This window comes from Triturus cristatus, chromosome 6 (genome assembly GCF_964204655.1).
Source record: "Triturus cristatus chromosome 6, aTriCri1.1, whole genome shotgun sequence".
In the NCBI taxonomy this organism is placed as follows: domain Eukaryota; kingdom Metazoa; phylum Chordata; class Amphibia; order Caudata; family Salamandridae; genus Triturus; species Triturus cristatus.
Window position 1 is genome coordinate 1,178,190,253 of NC_140589.1, and position 25,853 is coordinate 1,178,216,105.

At 43.1% G+C, this 25,853-nt stretch overlaps 1 protein-coding gene across 1 annotated transcript in view; it reads right to left on the bottom strand.

Moving 5' to 3' along the window:
• Nucleotides 1-25,853, bottom strand: part of TTL (tubulin tyrosine ligase) — a 196,402-nt gene that overhangs the window by 94,312 nt on the left and 76,237 nt on the right. The window contains exon 2 of the mRNA XM_085612103.1: nt 18,232-18,310. Coding sequence (XP_085468229.1) covers nt 18,232-18,310 — 79 coding nt within the window. The remainder of the gene's footprint in view (nt 1-18,231; nt 18,311-25,853) is intronic.

Genomic DNA, 25,853 nt, shown 5'->3' on the forward strand with positions numbered 1-25,853 from the left:
TTTCCCCATTGGAGCGGATGGGAGAGCGTCAGTTGACCTGCTGGGGTGGCAGACCACATGCTCCAGTGTCTACATGCTGCCCAAAAGTGCCTCAAACGAGAAGCTGCATTTAATCAGCAGCTAGTTGAGATCCCGCAAGAGAGTCTTTGCCTGGGTAAATGTTGAAGCGCCGTGAACAAGTCTGACTTTGTTGTTTTCGAGTTCTTGCAGGTTTTCCAGAGGAAAAAAAACAGCAGCATTAAAATGTTCCATTGTAGTGGTCTATGCATGCAGCAATTAAACAGATACTGCCATGTTTGCAGAGCTTCGTCAAAAAGGAAGCGATCACTGTATTAATAAGAGTGTTCAGCTGAAGACCCTCTTCCACTCTTAATTCCTAGGTCTTTCACTTAATTAAATGAATATGACAAGTGTTCATTTCATTAGGCCACATGTATGGTGTGCTGGATCAAGTCCTGGTACCTACAACCAGGATTTCCTTTTTGTCAGAGCTCAATTTCAGTAGCTGCCACCATCCACTCCGTGACCTTCAACATACACTTCCGTACGACAGCAGGAGAAAGATCAAAATATTATTAGCATAAGTGTAAGGCTGGAAAACATCAGCCCAAATGATGGCAGCTAGTGGAGCAACATAAATAACAAAAAAGGTGGGCTTACAGGGCAGAGCCTAGAGGCACTCCATAAGAGGCATTAAACCCAAAAGATGAAAAAGGGTTCAGTGACAGACGAACAGCGAAAGCCCGAGGGCACGGAGGCTCAAACTCCTCTCCACCAGCGATCCCCTGGCCGTTCTTGCTTGCTGCACCCGCTCCCATGGTCATAGTAGTGTAGCCTCTGGATCCGTGGTGACTCCGTGGAGTCTCGGTTTCTACGTCGGGTGTGGAGACGGGATGGAAGGGGGTCAGACGGCCCTAGATGCCAAAGCCTGGTGCAGCCTGCAAGATGGCGGCTCCGCTTTCTTCATGGAGGCCGTGGTAGAGCTCTGTGTTGGTAGAGCTGTGGACAGCTGTTTGCCTGCTGCCTTTGTTGCTTGTTTTGGGGGCCTCTAGGCGGGGAGGTGCCCCCATGACACTCCAGCACTCGTTCCAGGAGTCAACGCGCCTCACGGGATGGCCGTGACCAGGCCCAATCCAAGACCAAGATGAAAGCCAGCTCTAATCGCGGGGGCTGCACTTATGCCTAGTTCGACTGGATTCTTCCTCCCTGGTCTTGAGGGAGAGCTGAATGGAGGACTGTGCTGCCCCATGGGCTCTGAATGCAGGGGTAAGCGCCTTGGCACGCTGCTGAACTCCTTTGCTATATTGGACACCAGAAACCTTAGTGCATGAAAGTGTTGCTTGAATTAGCTATTCCATGGGGCATCCTGGTACTCTGCAGATGGTGGCTGCAGGGGCTTATGTGCATGACCAAGTAGCTCCATGCGGGGGCCTCTGATGGCGATATTGCTACCATGTCTTAGTTTCCAGGACACCGTCTCCACTCATGCTATTGCAGGGTTCTTCAGTGACCAGTATCGGAAGTGGACGCCCCTTTGGTGTAGTGTGCTAGTGACCTGGTAAGTGCTTGCGCTGCCCTGAATGACTGATCTTGGAGGTTTGGATATCTCCCTGTTGATTTTGGTCCAGTGTACTCCTGTGTAACTCTTTTTGGCAATCAATTGCCCACCTTACCACATGTGACTGCCTGTACTCATGACTAGCTAGTGGTGTGCAACTATATTTGGCTTTGGCGCTCTTTTCTTCATTGTTGCAGGCCATCATGGGGTGCCCACAACAAACCAAAGAGTATGCAACTACTAGTGCCTACCAAGAGGGGATCAAGCAGGGCCCTGGGAGCGGAGCCAAGGCTTATATGGATGGCAAGTCTGAGGCACTCTTGGCTGCTTTTGAAACTTCTGGGGAGCTATTAGAAGGTAAAATTGACTCGCTGACAGTAGAATTGGGCCTTTTCCGGGAAGGCTTGCGGAACCTTTTGGAGAAGGTCCATACTTTGGAGGGCACTGTGTAATCCCTGAATCCCGACATCCAATCTGCAGATCATTGCATCACGTCTCTAGAGGCGCAAACTCACGCCAGACGGCCCAGCTAGATGACCAAGAGGGTCGCACTTGCTGGAGTAATGTCTGTATTGTGGAGATGCCTGAAAGGGTAGAGGAGGATTCCCTGTCAACCTACTTGGAGGATTGGCTGAGGGAGGTGGTGGACCCAGAAGGGCTCTCTAAATCCTTTATTTTGGAACATGCAGATAAAGTGCTGGAGCAGCTACCTCGTCCTGGGGCCACACCCGGTGGTGGCACGCCTCTTGCATTTTCGAGATAGGGATCACCTTCTGCAGAAAGCACGTGACATGACCCCTGTGCTGTGGATAATGCTAAGGTGTGTCAATACTCTAATTTCACTCTCCAGGTTCAGACTCAGAGGGTATTGTTCCTTGCGGTGAAGAAAAAACGGTGTGAATTGGGACTGATTTACTTGTTGCTTTTCCCGGCTCGGCTGCGAGTCCAGGCTGAGGATACAGTACAGTTCTTTACTTTCTCATCTGTGGCCTGGAATTTTTATGACCAGGGCACTCTGCATGCTGAGTTGCCAGAGTTGCGGCGGCCTACACACCTGCAAGGCGAACAATCTCAGCGCAGAGCGGTATCCCTGCCAATGGCCTTACAGGTAGCGTTGCAACAAACTAGGGTGGTTGAGACTGCTGCATCAATGGGTGTCAGCGAGGGTTCCTCACAACGTCCATCCCCGGTACATCTTAGCTCTGCCTCTGACTCAGAGGGTTTTGTTACACCAGAGCTTGAGAACACCTCGGAGGGGGTCACCCAAGGGTCGGAGGATGATATTATTTAAAGCTGGTTTTGTTTAAAATTTATTTTCATCTTTCCTTGCAACTCTTTCCCACTTTCTGTTGCTACTGTTTTGGTGAGTGGGATGATTATGAGGTTTTTGTATCCTGTATGTACTCCAGATATGGGCAGGACTAGTGGGGAGACGGCCCAGGGGGACTTGCGGGATGCGTCCACTAGAATTTGTTTGGCTGCCTATGTGCTGCTCTTTTTTCTTTAGCTGGTGGCTTCCTCCCTGACAGTATTCCTCCATTCCAGACCTAGTTGGCCACTTTTTGGTTCCTTGGTGCGCCTTTCGTAGTGTGTATGGACAGGATGGTTGTATACAGCCACATCTTTCGAGGGAGATGGGGTTTTTGTAGCACTTTTTTTTGTTATTTGGTTCTGGTTTTTGATAACAGAATATATGTAGTATGGATTTCATTTGCTTGGCATGGTGAGATGTGGACCACGTTAGTGTGGGTGGGACTGAGGGTTGTCCCTGTAGTCCTTCGTTGTTGGTTTGATGTGCATGGTGACGTCCATGGTTTAAATTGCTTATGTGGAATGTGCGGGGCCTCTCCTCCCCCTCTACGAGGTATAATGTGCTAGGGTACAAATTACGATTTTGAAAGAGACTCATCTAACAGAGTCTGAGAGAAGGGCCTTCCGGGGGCGTTGGCGGGGTCAGCTATTCACCACCGCTTACTCAGTTTTTTCACGCTGCGCTCCTATTTGGATAAGGCCCCGGATCCCCTTCCAGTCGCATGGAGCAGTATTAGATTCGGGTGGTCACTATGTCTTGGTATTAGAACTATTAGATGGCAGGGAAGTTGTGCTACTGAAATTCTACACATCAAACGTCGTCCAGCCGGCATTCTTGTCCTGATTGGCTCCCCCCCTAAAGCTGATGGTGCCATATTGGAGGATGATTATTGGGTGCGACTTTAACTGGGTGGTTGACGTTGACTTGGCTATCCAAGTCAACAACAACCACACAGTTAAAATCATCCCTGGTGCAGCGTTCTGGCGATTAAGATGGCGGACTCCACACGCTCGTGGGTGGTACAGTGAGATTTGGCAGATTGTTGGAGAGTGAGTAACCCGTATCCCCAAATGTACTCCTACTGTTGCAGAATACCAACCTTGAAGTCCAACATGACCAGGTTTATACCAATGGAGCGCTAGATAGCAGGGTGGTGGGAGCTGAATATTTGGCAAAGGCATACTCTGATCACTTCCCTTAATTGTGTACTTTGTGGTGGTACTTGCCTAGGTCCACAGCCCCTAAATGCCGCCTGGACCCTGTGATGCTTGAGGACCAGGCCTTCCGAGTATTGTTGGGTAAGCATGTCGCGAATTACTGGCTTGATAATGTAGGTTCGGCCTATTCGGTGGGAGTCGAGTGGGAAGCCCTGAATGTGGTGATTTGGAGGTACTGCAGCTCTAATAAAGTGGGGTTGCCGTCCCAGCTGCAATGTGATATCCAGCACCAGGAAGCAATTGATGGTCTTCTGCGTGGGTTGGAGAGGACTCCGGATGGGAGGAGCCAAGCACTAGATGAAAGGGAGAAAATGCTTGAGTTGGGCAAACACCTACGGTGTTCTGACTGGAAGACGTATGTGGCTAGGGCCCAAGCTGACAGGGATAAATTGGGTAGGTTGCAATTTGTGCTCAGCAGATACCAAACGTAGTGACATGGATATGCTGAGTTATTTTGCGGACTCCTCGCCTGTTATCTCGGTTCAGAGGTGGCTGATCAGTTGGGGGCAGATATTACTGAGCAGGAGGAACGGGTGCAATCAAGGTCATGGTAGAGGGGAAGGTGCCTGGGCTAGATGGGCTACCTATAGAATTATACATTGCTTACACTTCGGACCTTATCACTAAACTTGTGGCCCTCTTTATTGACTCCCACCAGCGGGGTCTCATTCCTTTCTCCCTGCGTGAAGCAGTTATTGTGTTTCAGAAGAAAGATATGGACCCACTCTTCTTGACTCCTACTGCTCGCTTTCAATGCTTAACACCGACTACAAGATCTTGAGCAAGGTGTTGGCCACCTGCTTGCTCCCCCATATGTGCTCTTTGGTTCACTTTGATCAGAGGGGCTTTATCCCCACACATAGCACAAGGCCAAATATTTGTCAGCTGCTCATGGCCTTGGACCAACTGGAGCGATTACCAGTAGGGGCACTGGTCCTTTCGGTGGACATTGAAAGGCATTTGACCCACTCCGTAGGGAGTTTCTACACTCTACCATGTTTAGCATGGGCCTTGGTCTATCCTTTGTCAAGTGGGCAAAGCTCCTTTACACTCGCCCGCATACTAGGATCCGCACAGGATCTTTGATATCTTGCAGTGGAACAGGCCACCCAACAGAGCTGTCCCCTATCCTCGCTATTATTCACCCTGGCCATTGAGCCGTTTGCTCAATCAGCATTGCAGTGGGAGCACCATACTATCCGATGCCAGGGGATGGCCATTTATCAGTCACTGGAACTGTTGTTTGATTGCAACTATAGCGCATACTCTTGCTGGTTGAAGACAATTGGTGGCCTTCTGGACAACACTGCCACTTTCGGTGAGTGGCAGGGTACTGTCTCCAAGATGGTTGTCCTACCCCATCATCTTTATTTGTGTGCAGCCCTCCCGTTACAGCTGTACCGGAATATTTTTCACAAACTCAACAGGATCTTCTTGCTAATATACTGGGGCAACACGCAGCATCATGTGGTGCTCTGGAAGAGTCATCTCCTCGTGCTGAAGGGTGGCTTACCAGCCCGACCTGAAACTGTACTATATTGCAGTACAATTACAATGGGTGGCCCGTTGGCGGTCTTGTCTCTGGGATAGTGTGGTTACCAGAGATGGTGGCTCTCCGTCCAATGAGTTGTTGACCAGGATCTTGCTAAAACCTGCTCCTCCCTCTAGTGTGCGGAATCTGAATGCGATTATTAGGACGGCATGCTAGGTTTGGGCCAGGGCTCTTATGAGGACGCATACTGTGATGCCGTATACATGCAAACTTTCCGCTCCTGGTTGCTCGACGTTGGGAATGACAGGGGATGGACAGGTCTCCATCGGTGGACAATAGCCTGGATCATGGTTTTTCGTGATCTTTTTAGGGAGGCAAGTTGTGTTCCTTTTTGGTACTTCGCGAGACTTTTTGCCCAGGTCACGCTGGTTCTCAGGATAAACAAGTGGTGGGATTCTGAGGCGGCAAAACCTTCGAAGCGCGACTTGGGAATGACAGGGGATGGACAGGTCTCCATCGGTGGACAATAGCCTGGGTCATGGTATTTCGTGATCTTTTTAGGGAGGCAAGTTGTGTTCCTTTTTGGTACTTCGCGAGACTTTTTGCCCAGGTCACGCTGGTTCTCAGGATAAACAAGTGGTGGGATTCTGAGGCGGCAAAACCTTCGAAGCGCGACTTTCTCCACCTTGTTTTCTCATTACAAGGTGGACGAAGGCGGTCACACTGCTATACAGAGCTCTCCTGCAGGGGGTCCGGCTACAATTTATGGAGCTCTGATTGTGCTGAGAGGTGGACCTTGAGTCACAGTTGTCTCTTCAGGCTTGCAGGAGGGTTCTGGAATGCACCCCTAGGGTGTCCCGAAAAGCACGCTTCAAATGTATCCAGTTTTATTATTTACATCAGGCTTACCTCAGCCTCTGGTGAGTACACGCTATGTTCCCTGCTGCGAGGTCAGAGTGCCCTCGATGTTTTGCGGAGGATGCTGCCTTTTTCCTTATGATATGGTCTTGCGCACTCTGGTCGCCGTCTTGGGCTTCGGCCCTTCAGGTGTTCCACACTGCCATAGACCGGGAATTTGTGCTTAGCCCACAGCTAGGTTTACTGGGCTTCCACAAGCGAGCCATAGTCAAGAAGGCTACTGATGGATTTCTAGATCTGACCTTGATTCTTGCTTGCAGGCAATTAACTATGAGCAGGAAGTCTGCTCGGGGCCACCGATATATATATAGAAAGGGTTTTGAGGTGGGCGAATGTGAGAGAGGCGATTCGCAGGGAGGAGGCCACAAGATTGCAGAAGGTGGCAATTCGGCCAGCGTGGGATGCCATAATGATTGCCGCCCCCCCGAGTGAACATTGGGAGTCAAGTTATTGTGAATGAGTCACTCTCTGATGTCTTCATTTGCCAACTGCTGACCCGCTGGTTACCCATCATCCCAGGAGGACCATATTGGAGAATGCCTGATCATCATGACAGAATTAGCCCTGAGTGTACACGTGTTTCTAGATGGATGGGTGACAGCATAACTGTGCCGTAGTATGGTACAGTGGCCTTCATTATTTGCTTTAGTTATTTTGATATTACTACTCTCCCCACTAATTACCAATACTGCCTTTGCATGCTCTCCCTGATGACTATTTTGAAATGTTTTCTTTTTTTGTCCGTTTTGCTGGATTGCAAAATTAATAAAAAATACTTTTTTTCGAAAAGTGGTCAGTGACACTATCTGTATGTGTTCATCTAAGAAGAAACCAAGGCCTAAGGGCCATTGCCCCATAGGTAAATCGCAGAACGCTTAAAAGCAGCAGGCCGTGGTCAACAACGCCAAATCCCACAGAAAGATCTTACAGATTCAGGGGACCAACACTGTTAACATCAAAAGATAAATGGTGCCTCAGGATCTCAGCTAGTTTTGTCAGAAGGAACAGCACAACTACTTCTTTAAATTCTTTGGGCACCGTTCCTGCCCAAAATTAAGTAGTTTGCAAACACTAGCCAACAAGTACTGAAGCAAGGTCAACTAAAATACACTGCAAACACTGACCTATATACAAGCCTAATCTGTGGGACTTCATTTAAAATAGGGGTAAAGGAAAAAAAAAACATCAAAAGAGGGGGATTAGTGCCCCCAGCATGGATCACAAAATTTCCCTTACTCGAAATCCCTTGGTATTCTTAGCGTGTGGTACAACCTTCAAAGAGCAATAGGGACTGCGTGCCATCCTTTGCTCCCATCTATACAAGGATAGGGCCAATAAGCAGTGTATTTTAGTATTACTATCATAGTAAGACCCCTCCATGAGTGTTTTCTTAGATGTGTGTTTCAGTGTCAATTGATTTTCTGAGAACCAGGGAGCTGCTTTACCCTACTAGCGCCTATAGAGAAGGAAAGATACCAAGAAGGTAAAACATGCTCCTTTATTAAAAGAAGCATAATTAAGGTCTTTCATGAGGAGCAGATTAATTAATAACCTGCTGGTGCAGGGATCACTCTTCGCCACGGGTTCTTATCAAGTAAGGAGGAATCAACAGTGGAGTGAAGTACAAACCATAGGTAATTTATTAAGCATTCAGAATGGGTCTCCATGCAACAAGCACCATGGAGTTACTCAAGGAAAGGAGCACACTTGAACAATAGCTACATGGGTTTTTATAGGGAAGATGACAAACAAGGAACACCCAGAGGTAAATAGAACTTTGGAAAGAACACACAAATGAGCTAAGGCAAGAATCTGACAGCCTCGGTGTTTTGTGCAATTTCTACGTTTTAAGGCTGAACAACAAAATGTGCTATTCTGAGTAGACTTTACTTAAGGATTAACTATTGCCTGAAAATCTCCGAGCAAGCTGACTCTGCATGTTTACGCAGCCTACAATGTCTCCACTTTAGCTTTGTGACCTAATGTTTATGCATATGCAGGTAGCGTCATGGACAGAATCAGGCTGAAAACAGATCAAAGGTGAGTATGAATGAAGCACAGCTAAATTAAGAAAATGAGAGATTCAGATTATAAGGTTTCACAGTCCTTCCTTTTCAGCTGTGCTGAATACATAAGGAAGGTACATATATACATTTTCATTATTTCATCAATTTCAAGTGGTATCATCATTTCTCTACTTAATTCATGAACATTAATTGGGGAAGGCTTGATACTGTTACAGGTAGCTATATAAGCTGTACATGTCACAGGGGCATGCTGAATGCAGCAACAGCAAGTGAGAAAGAGGGCTCCTATAATCACTATTCCCTTTAATTATGTCCAGCCCCAAGCAGAAACAATACCTCAAAACCATTCTGACCAAATCCATGTTCCTTTTTTCTGGTGTAATTCTGCAGTTATTTGATGAATCTTTTGTGTGGCTCAATTAACATTAAGGGTGTTTTATGTATTTGACAGTGTGAATCCTTAAGAGAGGACAAGTGAAGCGATAATGTTCAGATGCGGTAGAAGTAGGGGGCACTAGGCTATGAACAGGGTAGTATGTTTTAAGCCTCAAAAATAGACCCAAAGAAAAATCCCAATACTAACAATAGAAAACATACAAATATCCCTATTTTTCTCTTTCTAATCCAAAACTGTCGGCTTTTAGCGGGCACATTCCTAACGGGCCTTAATGACCGACAACTATACCTATTTCAACGTAATATATATACAAATACCTATTTCAGAAGAACACCTAACACTATTCCCTATACTGATCTTTTGTATCCAACCTGTATGTTTCTTAACCTTCCTTCCTCTTAGTGTAGTATTTGTTGTTTGATTGCCAAGATAACAAAGAGTAGCGTAACGATCAGCCAGAAACAGAGCAATGTAGTCTCAATTCTCCCAAAATTTCCTCACTACACTATCAGAGAGTATTAAGTCCCAGGTGTCTTTTGCTTCAAAGCCTCACTTGCAAGCTTATGCACTGGTCCGGATGTTGGCGGTCTTGACCACCGGCATGGGTTGCCATCTCTCCAGAGATAGTTTCTTCAATCAAAGTCTATAGTTCTTTTCGGCCCTTGGCCACACTTTGTATCAGGGCTGAACAATGTCAGGATGTTCAAACAGAATCTGTTCATCTGGGTCAGGCATGATGGCAGCAAGTTATTATTCCAATGACACCACTTCACCATTTAAAAAAAAAAAAAGAAGATCAGCATCTCCAAAAGACACTTGCTGAGAGATCTGATTATATTCAGGTATTCCTCTTGTTATCCACTGATCATATGGCAAAGGGAGTGGCGCTTCTTTCTCCACATCACTGGCATGGAGCTGGTGCCTGTGCCCTGTGCGCTTAACAGCAGTCTGGGTGGCGAAGAAAACATGCACTGGCCTCTGAAACTGTTGGGTAAAGACACCGTCTCTAGGCCTCAGCTTGTGACCTGGACCTTTAAGACTGAGAGAGACTGGCCTTCACCTGTGAATGGATCAAATGCAGATCTTTAGTGAATACAGTAATCAACAAGAATAGTAAATTCAATGTCAGATTGTCCTTGATCTTGGTACACCCTATACATTTGCTGACCTCCCCATAACCACCTCAACTGGTTGCAAGACCTTCAAAGGGCAGATCTGGGGGTGCAAAATATCCTGTTGAAATGGGGTACCTTTTCCTGTGCTATAAGTATGGCACATCATGCACTTCTTGACATAGAACTCTGCCACCCTGGGAATCAGATTATTGAACCATACATGATCTGACATGGCCACTATTCCTTTAGCGCTGAACTGTGGGCCATGATAACAAGAACATTCACATAATAATTTGGAAGCATTCATCTTTGCTTTCCTGATAGATCTATCCAACATCCTGTTGCATTCTGGCACCTATATTTTTTACGTTGTTCCTTCTGTTCCTCCGTAGCTTCTTCCTGTACTTCCCTAATGAAATCTAGAGTTTGATTTAACATAGTCACTTTTGGTGTCCATCTAACTGTCCCTACAATATACATTAAATTATACTCTAAATAGGCTGATCGTTTAGCTGTTTCATTGGCAAAAGTATTTCCCTGTATTACCTCATATATAATTTTCTTGTGGACAAAATATTTAACAATAGTAGCTCTTTTTGGTAACATCAAGGTATCCAGTATCTTTACTGTTCATTCCCCAAACTGTATCTTATCACCATGCAAAATAAAATAAAACCTCTTTTTTTATTTTTCCCTTCAAAGTCATCCGAATGAGGGGGCATCTCCAAAGGTATATATATTGATATTTACAGTCAAATCTTTACTTAATTCACAAGCTCTAGTCGAAGCTGTCAGCTTCACAAATTGCGTTGACATTTGTTGCATTTTACATAACTCAGCCACAGATTTCAAGGGAGTAACTGTATAAGCCGCTGTACTGGAGCCATCAGGTAGTTTGTAACATGCACCATCCACAGACAGTTCCCCTGGTGGATCAGATATGGGGTATGTGTCAAGCCTACCCGTCCCTTAGTCTCCTTCTCAGTAATAAAATATGCAATCATGCTTCTCATCTTGTTGGGACTCCAAGAGGGGTAGTACAGTGGGTGGATTCAAAATGTTACAGCATTTCAGAGTGATATTTTGGAGCAAAAAGTATCAGCTCATACCCTGTTAATATTGCACTGGTCAGGTGCTGGGTCTGAATAATTTTTTTAGATATCCACTAAAGGTGGTACTATAATTGTTCACATTGTGACCTTAAATATACACTTCAAATTGCTTAAATCGCAGGAGAAATATGCACATGACCTATTCCTTCTTACATGGGACCGTGCCAAGTTGCAACCATATTTTACATGCAAAAATTTGTAATAATCAAGTTTTACCTAAAACAGGAGCATTACATAAAGCATTTCTAAATTGCAAAAAGACAGCTTCACACTGATTAGTCCAAAGAAAACGGCATGCATACGTGCCTTAATGTTAAGGCAAGCAGGGGGTTTGCAATTTATGAAAAATTTGGTAATAAACTCATAGATATTAGATTGAGTCAGTGGTTTCTGCAAGTTCTGCGCCAATTATATCCTATGTTGTTGTATCGTCTCAACCCCCCCCTTTGACACGAGAGACCTAAATAGGTAATCTTCTGTTGATAATACTGTTATTGAAAAAGAGATACTTTATGTCCCAAGGATACTAAGTGGTGCAATGATTTCACTGCAACTTGTTTCAAACCTTCTGCTGTATTGCTATGTCTCCAACGAGTAGCTTACCAGTGTACGGTCCAACCTGTATTTTAAAAAATAAAACTTTGGCATTCAAAACAACATCTCTTTTATATTTTCACAACTCATAAACTGATGCCTACAGAGAAAATAGGTAACATTTTAAAAATGTGTTTAAAACTATTATTTCAGTTGGAGAGGTTTATTACTCATTTGTATACCTTGGTGCAAGTGGTATTGTAGCTATGGTTTGCATGCACTACACATGCAGCTCTTCAGTTTAAATTGTCAAAGCCTTGATTTTTTTTTTCATTACTGCTGAAAACCCTGCCTAATGCACCAATGTGATCACTGCTGATACTCTTGAATGGGGTGCTCATTTTACATTACTAGTAACTTTTGTCACAGAAAATGTTGGAGACCCTTGTACGAACATTAAGTTGTTGTGAAATAGGGCTTTGAACGGGGATGTCAGAAAATTCCATAGGTGTATTAACTTTACCTGAGAAACAACAGAATATTGAGGGACTACTATCTTGTTACTTTTTTCTCAAATCAATCATAAATTGATAAACTTGATATCCTGTATTTCATCCCCCCTTTCAAGGACAGGAAGAATAGGGCTATTACATACATTAGAGGAAACTTCCTCAAAGCGAGTAAAGAAATCGGGGACGGCCTCTCCCCGTTTCTGTTTACAAGCAGTAAGGAGTGTCCAATCTATTTTCCTAGCTGGAACCATCGTTTTTATATAAGTAAGTATGTTACCATGGTAGATCCAGAATGAGCTGACTAGGTTTCTGACCAAGTTTCCTATCTCTATCAGCTGCTGTCCAATCTCCTCCCAAATCAACAGCATGATCCTGTTTCCAGGTAAGTTGCCACATATCTGGTGGCAGGATCATACCCAAAAAAAAAATATCGATATCCGCTAAAGTCATGATACAGGAATCAATGGCTGCCTATACATGATCATAAAATCCCCTAGGATTTTTCCTTATGTCTGGTAAGGAGGCTTTTAAAGTAAGTACATCCATCCTTTTGCAGGGCGTATATATCCAATTGTATAAAAAATGGGCTCTAGCATTAGGACTATTTGGGTCATCATTATCCTCATTCCCTCTTCCAGGAATGAACTGTGGCACAGCTTCCCTCATAGGTCTCTTTATTCAAGGAGAGGAAAAGAGTTTATTAATGTATCCAATTATCATTGCAATAGCATTATTAATTATATCTACAGGGAAGGCTCCTATCTGACACTGTCTATTAATTGCTCTAAGATCATCCAGGCCATTTCGCCCTGTAGTTGTCTCCCATTAGTTGATGAGAGAGCTTATTTATAAGACAAATAAGCTCACCTTCAGAAAAAATCCTGAATCTGGTTTATCATGCCTTCTACTTCTATTTCAAAATCACTTAACCAATTTAATACCATCAATCTTATCGCATCCTGACGAAACTGAGGTACAGTAGAGCGAGGAACTCGAGGGGTTAGAACAGATGCAGAAAGTACATAATCATTAGACATTTGAAGTGCAGTGGCCTGAGGTGGAGGCGCAGAGGCTTGGGATGGGGGTGCAGTGGCTTGGGTTGGGGGTGCAGTGGCCTGAGTTGGAGAGGGTAAAGAGTGTACCAGTACTGGTTGAAAAATAAGGGGCTGAACAACCGCAGGCAAAGGAGGTGGAACCGGGGGTACAAGGGGAACAACATTCAATGGTGCAGGGGGAAGAGGTGTTAAAGGTACATATGAGGGTGGGGGTCTTTCTATCAACAACCTATCAATATCTGAATCCACATCTTCTTGGTGGACCTGAACTGCTACAATTGGTCTACCTATATATTCCTTAGATATTAATAATCTATGCTCCTTATCTAAACATTACTTTTTCTCCTGAACTTCCTTATCCTTCAATTCCTTATACTTCTGATACTGTGTTCCTTTCCTGTTTCCTTTGTACCTTTTCTGCTTTGAGCTGCCGCTCCCTCACTTCTTTTCTCCACATACGCAAACTGTCAAACATAGCCGGCCTAACTTTCTTCATAAACAATTGATTCTCTAAATACTCGAGTTTGTGAGGGTCCATGGTTCTCTCTAATAGCCATTATAACTGGGGATCCCCTTTTATATATTTGTTCCAAAATGCATTTATACATGATGGAACAAATAGCATATTTGATGTACATCTCAAAATTTGGCATACCTTCTGGTGGCGCCGGCTAACTTGCTTCCAAAATGCTCTGCTTATCGCAGCAGCAACAACAAAACTTCCAAAGGGTGCTAATCACAGGCATGTTATATAAGATTAAAAAAGACTTATAAACAGAGAGAAATAAAAAATATTCCCACATTACCTGTAAGAAAAAATGTTCGTTTCAAAATAACAAACTGATCCTAGGTTTCAAAATTCCAAACAGATTCCGAACAGAGTACCAATTCCGAATGGATTACCAAACACATACCAAGTCAAGACGAATATCGAGTCAAGCAAATACCAAACAAATGCTAACCAAATGAACAAATGAATCGGTTCAATACAGATTTACCTCATGTGTAGTCTTCTCCTCCCACCTGTCGATCCTCCCTGATCCAAAGAAAATCACCAACCGAAGGCCCCAGTCAAGGCTAGCAGCCGCCAGGAAGATCAGAGCTGGAGAGCAGAAAAATCACCTTGGACCACGAGTAACACTAATCTCATCAGGTGGGGCGCTTCCTCAGCGAAGTTCATCTTACCAACCTGATCTCCTGCCCTGGTCCGACTGCAAGCGCTTGATGAGGCCCCACGTTGGGCGCCAATATGTGGAGCGATTAATTAATAATCTGCTGGTGCAGGGATCAACACTTCACCACGGGTTCTTATCACGTAAGGCGGAATCAACAGTGGAGTGAAGTACAAACCATAGGTAATTTATTAAGCATTCAGAATGGGTCTCCATCCAACGAGCACCATGGAGTTACTCAAGGAAAGGAGCACACTTGAACAAAAGCTACATGGGTTTTTATAGGGAAGATGACAAACAAGGAACACCCAGAGGTAAATAGAACTTTGGAAAGAACACACAAATGAGCTAAGGCAAGAATCTGACAGCCTCGATGTTTTGTGCAATTTCTACGTTTTAGGGCTGAACAACAAAATGTGCTATTCGGAGTAGACTTTACTTAAGGATTAACTATTGCCTGAAAATCTCCGAGCAAGCTGACTCTGCATGTTGACGCAGCCTACAATGTCTCAACTTTAGCTTTGTGACCTAATGTTTATGCAGGTAGCGTCAGGGACAGAATCAGGCTGAAAACAGATCAAAGGTGAGTATGAATGAAGCACAGCTAAATTAAGAAAATGAGAGATTCAGATTTTAAGGTTTCACAATTCACATTACCAAACATTTAGGGTGGATGCCCTAAGAAGTTCGTACACTGTGGCTGGTTTGGAGCAGGAAACATAAGTAACACTATTGTCTGTTCTAGAAGCACCAGTTATAGGGACAGAGAATTTCAGTTCATGAGTACAAGATGCATTGGATAACACAAAATTCGGTTATCTATTTGATATTAGAAGTACAGTCGAACTTACAAGTAAAGCCGACATGATTCAAAGTTATAATGGCTTTATCAAGGGCCTTGGTACAGCTCTCTGACCTATGCTCATATTACGTCTCTACTATATTGTGCATCTTGTTAAAGTTTAAGAAGCTGGGGACCAACTGATGTAAAGTGCCCCCAGCAGTAGGGCATACCTTCTGAATTACACCAAGTGTTTAGTTTTGCCTCAAAACATTAGAGTTAATGGGGCGACCCTGTGTCCCTCAGAACCTGGGTATTGGTAATATAGAAAATTGCTATGGTTCAAGTATTTAATACGAAAGCAATGATGTGTGAATTAAGATACATCATTGCCTTCGTATTAAATACTTTAACCATAGCAATTGTATTACCCAACAGAAACAACTGTTATCTATATTAGTTTCCTCAAAGCATGATTTAATTGGTATTTACTGGCACCCACCTCTACCTACCGAATAAAAGTGAGATAACCAATTATTACAGTAGATAAGGTCGCCCATTTCCTATCTGTCCTTAACATATATCTTATAAGGCCTCTAGCTGTATCCTTGTATGTTTAGTGCCCCAATTTATTTTTATGTTGACAACTTCTGCAGGTCTGCCTTTGCCACATCAGGCACTTTGATCCCTTGCAGTTGTAATGAAATAAACAGTCTTCCCTGAAACTCTAACATTTTAAATAGCCCCGAAGGACCCGCCATTCTTTGACTGCTTTGCATGTACCCAGGTTCTGAAGGATATCAGGCATCCCGAGTTGTGCTGCATTCAACGAGGGGTAGTGAAAGGAGGAGCACCCAACTTCTCATTGGTTCAAGCCCCCTGGTCTGAGCCACACATGATGCCCTTGCTTTCCAGGAACAGACAGGGACCCAAGAAATGGAACTCGCAACATGACCCTGAATAAATAAATACTCCAGCTAGCCTTACTGGCTCGGTCTCCTATTCACAACTTTCAAGGCAATGTGGTAAAAATACAATGAAACTTTGGTAAGAAATGATAAACGATTTCTAGCAAAACACTTTCGTCTAATATAAATAATCAAAAGGCAACAACTGAAGCAAATAATCCATCATGGCTCGATAAAATAAAATACAAACAAATGCGTTTATTTGTACAATTTGGCAGATGCTGGTGAAAGTGACAAACTGTTTGAGAAAGCGTCTGTATAAAGCAATCTACAAACTATATCTGTAAATATTTATTAGTATTCATTAGCATTGGTTTATAGAGTACTGGAAATGGCTATGAAGCCACTAAGGACAACTGATATGTAAATCCTGGTATGAAGATCTTCAAGTTATGGAAGGAGAAAGCAGCAACTTTGGGGTAGAAGAGACTAGCAGCAACTTGGCCTTTTAAGCAGCAAATTAAGAAGAACCCCAACATTTTGAACATGATTTTGATTTCAATGGAAGCCCTTAAAATGTGAGCAGATTTTAATAGCTTTACACTGGAATATTTACGAACTCACATACATCTTGCAGTGCTCTAAACAGGATTAAAACAATTATCTTATTGTAGTGTACTGGGTCGTAATCTGGTATTTTTCTCTCTAGCAGACTTTATCAGATACTCAACATTGCTGGCAATACCACAAACAAAATACCACTGGGTCTTTCCATAATCTAAGTCTGCAGATTAATTGCCCTGTGTCCTGTTGCAGACCATGCCATACTGGACCTCAAAACAACTTAGCCATGTACGGACAATAATATAAGCCCACTGCACCAGTTATCTCCTGCTGTCTGCTTTCAATCCAGCCACCCGAGATTCTGTATACAATACAGGAATAGGATTATTAGCCCTCTCTCGAAGTCAAAAATAAGAACTATTCTCACTAAGGCCTATTAATGAGGAGTCGAAATCACAGTTCTGCTTTATATGGGCTCCAAATGGATTTCCCCATTTGTGGATCCATATCAGAGCTGTAGAACAATGTGTTCCAAGCTAAGAAAACGTTTATTTCTTGTAATCCTAGTGCTTCGCCATAGATACTGTTGCTGAATTCATAAAATAAATAATGTAATCGCACCTGTGAGATCACATCAAACGTTTCTTTCAAACCTTTTCATGGTTTACGGTCCAATCCAATGAACTGAAAACATGACAAAGAAGAAGGCAACATTTCCTAACATCTTTTTAAACCAATTAACCAAAATAAAAAAATTAGACATTTCATTTGGTTTAAAACAACTGAAACAGTGTACTTACTGTCAAAAAACAGGAAAGAATGCCCCACTGATAAAGATAAACATAATAAGGTAACTTCCTGCTCCATTAAGAACCTTGGAAGACTGTACTATCCCATCATGCTCAGCAGAGTGTCAATTAGTTCATTTTTTCTGCTCTATGATGTAGATCAGTAGTTCTTAGCATTTGGACTTCTGTGGACTCCCACATAATCATTACTGAAATCCTGGGACCCCCACTAAAACATTATTGGAATCTGGGGACCCCCACTGAGTCTTTACTGGAAGCCTGGAAGCCCGGCTTCTACAATTTCAATGATTTGAGCCTCAAAACAATACACACAAATAAAGTAACAAGTATTCATCTAACAAATACACCAATAATTAAATATTATATTTAATTCACAAATGTTTTTTTAGAAATCCATATTTTCATTTTAATGGGAAGGTTGAGACTGTTCTGAGTTCAAATGGACCACCCACCCATGGTTTATATTATACTCTGTTTAATGCATTTGGACTGCTCCCATGAATCAATCTAAGAATCAACCTAATTTTTAGACTCCAATTACAAATGCCATAACATTTACGGACCCTTTTAAAATATTTCAATTATTTTACATTTTGCTTAGCAATTTATATATACTTTATTACTCTTTTAATCCCTGTAGGTAATACTGTGCTTGCCTTTCAACAAGATCCACTGGGCAGTGTTTTTCAAAAGGGCCTGACAAATGTGTTACTTCATACTTCTGCACAAACGTTGAAGGATCACTTACTTCACCAAGGAAGCCTTGCGACAAAGCTTGTCAGCACCTCTATAATAATTTACCAGCTGTAAAATTCCAGGTTCATGACCTGCAAGGAAAAACACAAGAAAGACATTGCATTAATAATTCGGGACATCTAACAAATTTCAAAGCACCTATCAACCCATAACTTGAGACCCATGTGAATCCGTTTCTGCAGTTAGCGACTATTTCAGATATCAAAGGACACAAAAGATCCAATCGATCAAGGAAAATGAGTAACATTGTACCTACTGAAAAGGAAGAAGTTACTTACCTGGAACACTTTTTTCGGATTAAGAATTCGCAGTCACACTCTTCTAGAGTGCTAGAAAATACAGAATAAAGTCATGGGTGCTCTTTCCAGCCATTTTACATCACTGGAGCCAATACAATGCAAAGGCCGTCCTGGCTTTGAGCAGCCTATATGCCCATAGAAAATAATTAATCTACAATTTGCTTTTATGTAGGAGAACAGAGGCAAGCATCTTCTTTCAGAGACAACAATACTGAAGTAAGCTAGTTCCAGACGTAGAGCTGATACAGCAGACAAAGTCAGGTGGTGTCTTTTAAGATATTTATTCCAGTCTTTGACATCAAAGGTAATAGGGATAGCAGCCCCACCAGGAACAGCCTGCTAGCTGCTCAGCCCATCTTCCCAACTGTCTCCCATACACCAGGCACCCAAGCATTCCACCCATGTCAACATTTCACACAGAACACTCACACTGGCGAGCAGCTAGTTACAATGTAAAAGGGAACACAATAAACATACATGAAGATATTACATTATCTTCTCCATTTAAAATTTAAAACAATTTAAACCATAACAAAAATGAAATGCAACTAAACACAACATATACAAAAGAAGTCAGAAGTCTAGAACCCAGGGGTAAATGGAAAAACCCACACCACGAGAGGGTACACAGAGGAAGAGAGAAAAGTGAAATGGTATTTACAAACTATCACCATCCTCCTCCTTTAATGGGGAAAAAACTAAGAAAAAGCAAATAAAGTTTAACTCACTGAAAAGAAGTGAGAAAAACACTACATGACCATACATGTGAAACAGGATGCAGAGAAACACAGTAGAGAAAGATTACAGGAAAACTACACAGTGACGAGATAAATGGGAAAACACCCCCAGAACCAGAACTCATACACTATGGGTGGACCGCACCCATGTATGTACCTACTTACTATGGTTGGACCGCACCCATGTACATACCCCAAAACAAATATTAAAACACAATTGATGGACCACACCCATGTGCAAAGACTAAAATATAGGTGGACCGCACCCATGTACATACACCGAAATATGGGTGGACCGCAGCCATGTACATACACCAAAATGTGGGTGGACCGCACCCATGTACATACACCAAAATATGGGTGGACCACACCCGAACATGCTAAAAATGGGACTCCGACCCAAAAAGCAGACTGTAAATGGGACTGAAACCCATTACAAATAACTTAGGTGGGACTAACACCCCCGTACAGAGTAGATGGGACTAACACCTATTACCAAACACGTAGCTGGGAGAGAAAAGGGTGAAGAAACAAAATCGCCCTAACTCAGAACAAATACGTGATTCCATATAGATACAACAATCTAGGCATACTATATAATCATGCACTTCAAACTTCGAATTTCAATCAGCTTTCCTGAAATAACAAAAACACGGTGACAATGTCATTTGACAACACTGGATTGTGAAGAGGCAGATCCACGAACTTGAGTCATAAATGACCAAACTGCACGAAAACGCCCACTGAACATATATTGGCAACAGGGCTTGAAAACAGGCAAAGTCCAGTGTCCTCTGTAGGTTCAGTAACAAAGTGAACTCAACCTAAAAGTATTAGATGGCAGAGTCAGGTTAATTTTGAGGAAACAGTTCTTTAACTTCGCCGGAAAAAATATGTATGAAAAAGGCAGTAATTTCATATTAATGTACCATAAACACCAAACGCAAAAACGAAAACTAAGTGAAGATCAATTAAGAAGTATGCGATACCTGACTTTTCCAGAGTGAACACCCACATTCTCAAGAAGCCTGAAAATTCCTGCTTCAATCGGCAGATCCTCCACTAACATTAAGTGGAGAGAGAGTTCTTGCAGTTTTCCGGTGCTCCACAAAACTATCCACCGAAAGAAAATTCCAAATGCAAGTGAAACAGAACTGGACCTCACGCAGAAGTTTTCAATTAACTTTATTGCTTGGTTGGCAAGATAAACAGGAACCACGCTCCAAAACTGATGCGAAATTCATCATACAACCCCAAGATGGCTGCACGTATGTGATGCTGAGTCAGATGGCTCACAGCTTGTCCGTGAAAGCAGCAATTCACAAGGAACTGCAAGGACCGTCACAGGGGATCCTTGGAGACATGGCAGTACACAATGACTAAGTAAAGATTTCGCGCGCAGTAAAAGGCATGCGCTGTATTTTCAAAAACAAACACAGCGGTTAAACTGCAAAATGTCCCTGAGGACCTCCCCAACAACAACAAAAAATATGAAAAAACATGGATGGGCTCACCAGTCAAATCGATGAAAAGTTCAACACACTACCAGTGAACCAGAGTCTTGTACAATTTGTAGATCGACACCTCCTATGGTCACTACACAAACTGTTTTTTTTTTTCCCCAGAACTGCTAACATTTAGTACAACATTATCATCATCATTTATGTCGCTAATACATAATATACTATCATCCCTAGAGGAGTTCCCTTCGTCATCACGTTCTTCACTTTTATCTTCAATACAATTTACTACTTTTTCATTACCCTTCTTAATTCTTCTTCTACATGCTTTTGTAAACTGCCCCATAATTCCGCAGTAACCACATTTGGATTTTAACGCGGGACACCATTTTTCATTAGTGTTATGAACTTTGTACCCACATCTGTAACATGTGAGCAGTCTGTCATCTTGAAAGTTTTTTTTAAAGGTAGATCCTTTCTGATTAGAATCCTTGAAATTACGTCTGTCAAATTTTTTACTATCATTTACATTGATAGAGACTTTGCTAACCACATTATTCTCTTCCTTATTTTTAAGTGCAACTTGTGCACACCTTTTTGACATCTCCCCTTGTTTTACTATTGCAATTATTTCATTTAAAGGTGCATCTCCACATACCCATAGTTTTTCTTGAATGGCAGAATTATTGGAGTGCATGACAAGTTGGTCTCTAATGAAACTATCCTGAAGATCTCCAAATCACAATTAATAGATAATTTCCTAAGAGAAGACACATAATCTTCAACAGTTTCTGATTTATGTTGCTTCCTCTGGAAAAACTCGTACCTACTAATCCCCACACAAACAGTGGGTTGGTAATGTGCGTCGAGGTCTTCTAAGGCCTCAAGAAACACATTCCCCCCCCCCCCCCCCCCACCACCACCACTCTCGCTTTTTTCTCCATTTGATAGTAAATTCTGGACCCTTCAGGTCCTAAACTGTGCAAAAGCATTTTCTTTTTTCTAGTTGCAGATGATTCATCCTCACTTTCTTCTTCTAAGGCAGATATATAATTAAGAAAATATTCTTTCCAATCTAACCACTTCAATACAGGTTCACCAGGACGTGTAAGGAATGGGACAGGGGTAACCAGTGGCGTCACTAGGGGGGTGCAGGGGGTGCGGACCGCACCAGGTGACACCCTCATGGGGGGGGGTGACACCAAAGGGCCGGTCTGGTCGGTGCGTGTGTCACTGTCTGTGGTGCACTGCAACCGTCCGTGCACAATGTTATGAAACGAACCAGCAGTCCAGATTAGAAACTGAAACGCAACGACGACGCGCGCAACCTAACCTTGTTTCGATTCACAGGAGGTGCCTGTGCGCAGCGCGCACTGTCTCCTCCTCCGCCGCATCTGCGCGCCTCGGCAGTGACGTCACGTCGTCACTAGAGGGGTGCAGTCGGCGATGCTGTTACGGGTGGAATCCGAATTCAGTGCAGGACGGTGGGCGATTCCATTATCATCGCTAAGGTAAGGTTTCAGCTGACAGTGAACTGAGAGTCGTTATATGGCGTCACAACCCCTGCACGCATCATTCAACCACATGCTGTACATATGAAAGGTGTGTGAGCGAGAGGTTTCCATGGCATTATTTATCTTTAATGAACATTCTGTGACCCGTCTTCAGGAATCTTCGCTCTCCACAACACTGGAGCTGTTGCTTATAGCACCTGATTCTTTGCCGTTTTATATATCAATTTCAAATATGCACCTCAGCAGCGCCTAGAAGCTTCTCATGGAATCCATACACCCAAACTTAATAAAGTATATGAAAAAAAAAGATCGGAGGTTAGAACAATTCGAAAGATGAAGGCACTTGGCCTTGGAAATAAAGGATAAAATGTCCGCAGTAGCACCACCTAGGATAAATGCACTCGGCTGCTGCCTTGGACAGGAGGACACCACCCTCTGGTCGGAGCATGGCATATGACTTGTGTGACACTTCCAACACAACCTCTGCCCCAAAGCGGTGCTGCATCTAAACACAAACCTTTCTCGTCCCACCTAGACTGACGGCAGAGCTGCTGGCAGACCAGACAGGAAGAGCGAGGATGGAAAGCCCCAGAGGGTAGGCGACTTCCAGGTCAGGAAAGGCCATCACGTGTGAGATTTTAAGGGTTCTCCCAATTACATTTCAGACTGAGCCCCAACCATTAGACCATTCTAAGCAAAGCCATGGCAGAGGAGACGGAAGGAAAATAATCCATATTTTAAAACGAACAAAAGCGTTCTTACTCAAGCTCACAACGTTCTTCCATACCTTGGCAGCTATTGCTTTCATATAGCTTTATATAGCATAGGTATGGAGTGCTTTTTAGCACCAGTTACATTATACAAGGACACATTCATTTTTTGTTTTTTAGGCACAGAGATATTAAGGGATTTCCCTAGAATCACAGGATGGCGAGTAGAGGTGGGGAGCCAAAAAATGAACAAGAGCCGAGCCAAGTGTCTGGCTCGGCTCTTAGAGCCCGTGTACGAGCCGAGCTCTGGAAATGTCCGCTGTACAAATCATACGACAAACATCACCTAAAATAAGATAAAGTCTCTTCAAAGTTCAAAAAAGTGTATTTCTTTAACATGTGGAAGCTTTGACATAAGTACCTCACATTATAGCACTGCGCTGAGAATTACTTATTAAAAGTAAGAGTTTTTAAAAATGAACAATTAGTGAACGAAGAGGCAAAGCCTCTGTCATGTAAACTCTGTAGGTGGCCCAGATTTTAGAGCAGCCTTATAGTCCTTAACATCTTTCATTTGCTCCCCTGTGAAATGGATCCAAAAAAGAAAATCACTTTTGCTGGAAAATCAATGTGGTATTTTTCTGACATTTAATTCCAAAGTGCATCGGGAATAAAAGTTTATAAATATGCAAAATAAATAACTAAATAAAGTAAGACAGAGAGGTAGCAAACTGGCCAGATTGATTTTATTCACACCCAAACACATTAGCGCCACTTTTACAGAGTTTGCCAGTGAAGCGCTATTTTTGTTGTCTTGGCCTTGTTTTCCCAGGGCTTGGAACTAGTGCACCAATCCTGGAGGTACTGCAATGTGAGGATTGAAAAACAACATTTGTACTGCTGCTCTGCATCTAGGGATGTTGTCTTTTTTTACCATACGGCTTACGTTTTGTAAGGATATAAGCAATGGCCATTGAAATGGGTCCATTCAGGGCCCTGTTGTCATGTACTTAACTTTTCAGGCAAAAGCACTCACTGATTTCTGAACAGTGAGTGCAAAAGCGTTAAGGTAAGCATGTTGTTCCTGCTTACATTTCACATGGTTTGCAAAATTTTGCATTCCCTATGATTGTTTGCTTTTTCCAGGATGCTGTCACTTTTTACTTGTAGGCCACATATTGCTCTTGCCCAGTGCGTAATTTCAATTGAGGCGCATCCAGGTGCTTATAGCTGGCAACTATTGGATTGTAGTTGAAGGCAGTCTGAGATTTTCTCAGTGGGGCAGTATGGTGTTCAGTGGGGTAGAGGATATGGCACCATGGCCAGAGCTGCTGAATTTAGAACTGGGGAACCAGGTTCAGCCTTAATAACCAGTCCACCAGACCACTCTCCTGAGGGAGCACTATCTCATGCTAGACATTGGAAGGCTTCGCAAGACATTAGAAGCCCCGGTGTCTTAGCACCAGCAGGTGCACCCTAGCATGACAAGTGTAGGTTAACCTTCAAGTCTTGTCCACCACTATTCATACTGAAGTTCACCTCCAGTCTTGCGGGCAGGCCTATGAAGCAGCAAACCCTAGAACAACAGTGACCCTGTCACTGAGATCACAGGACCCTTGAGAAGGGCCAGCTCTAGGGCGGTGCAACCGGTGTGACCGCACTAGGTGCTGACTTTAGGTGGAGGCATCATTTTTGCAAGTCTATTATGGTTTTAAAAGCGCTTGCTGCCTCCTTCCTGGCCTCCAGCAAATTTCGGTAACAAAAAAAATGTCATGATGACTCTGGTGATTAATGTTCTTCCTAGAGAGAGATCGGGAATTTTGTCTAATGGAAGATTTGACTCATGGGAAGGTAGCTCAGAGGGTTAATGTACCTGTTGCATAGAACATGTACCATGCAGATCACAAAGTGCACATAATGTAAATAGGCCAGTGGGCTACTGCTTTTGTCAGAGAGATCCTTTTGTTACTTGCAGTTTATAAGGTAAAATCCTAACATAGAACAGTGAGCTATTAACTGTCATCTACTCCGCAGCAACACAAGTCACATTTTTTATTAACTTTTAATACGTTTGAGCTACAAACAATTTATTAGTTGAAATGGTCAGATCATGCCACAGATCTTGCATTATGAGGCAAATATGGCAGAGCCATTATTATTTAGAAAACATTTGCAAACTAGGATTTTTTGCCATTCATGTTTGAACTGCTGTTGTGGAAAAGGGAGAAGTGCTGATGACAGAAACTCCATGGCCCGGAGACAAATGGCTTGTGCTTTTTATCGTATTTGGGGACATTCTGTGATTAGAAGTATATCCCACTTTGTGAATACATTTTACTGTCAATAACTCATTATAACCTTAAATAATCATGTGTATCCATTGGATGATAAAACTGGGCAGTGAAACCAAACAAATACAAAAAATTGGGATGTTTGCGCATTCTGGCCACACCTCTGGCTCCGCCCACTGATCCAATCCTTGGGTTATTCCCGCCCTCCGATTCTCCGCCCACAGTTCCCCAACTTTTATCCCCCCACTTCGACCACTGATATATCGTGTTGCTGGATAGTGGGAACACCACACCAGTACAAAGTACCATACCTATGATATTATAAATTCCAATAAACTGTTGACTAGCAGGTAGCCCACTGTACAACCTGATTAATGAGTCATTATCACACTGTTGTTAACAGGCACCTTTTATAAATATAGGACCTACATTTACAAACGTTACTAAGGATTCTGTATGGTCCCGTTATTTGCCAACTGTGTCCACTGGCGGACTCGGGGCGGAGAAGGTCCATGCGGTAAGTCGTGAGGGGGTGACACCATGAGTTACCCGCACCGGGTGACACCAACCCTAGTGACGCCACTGGGGGTAACTAAGCCATAA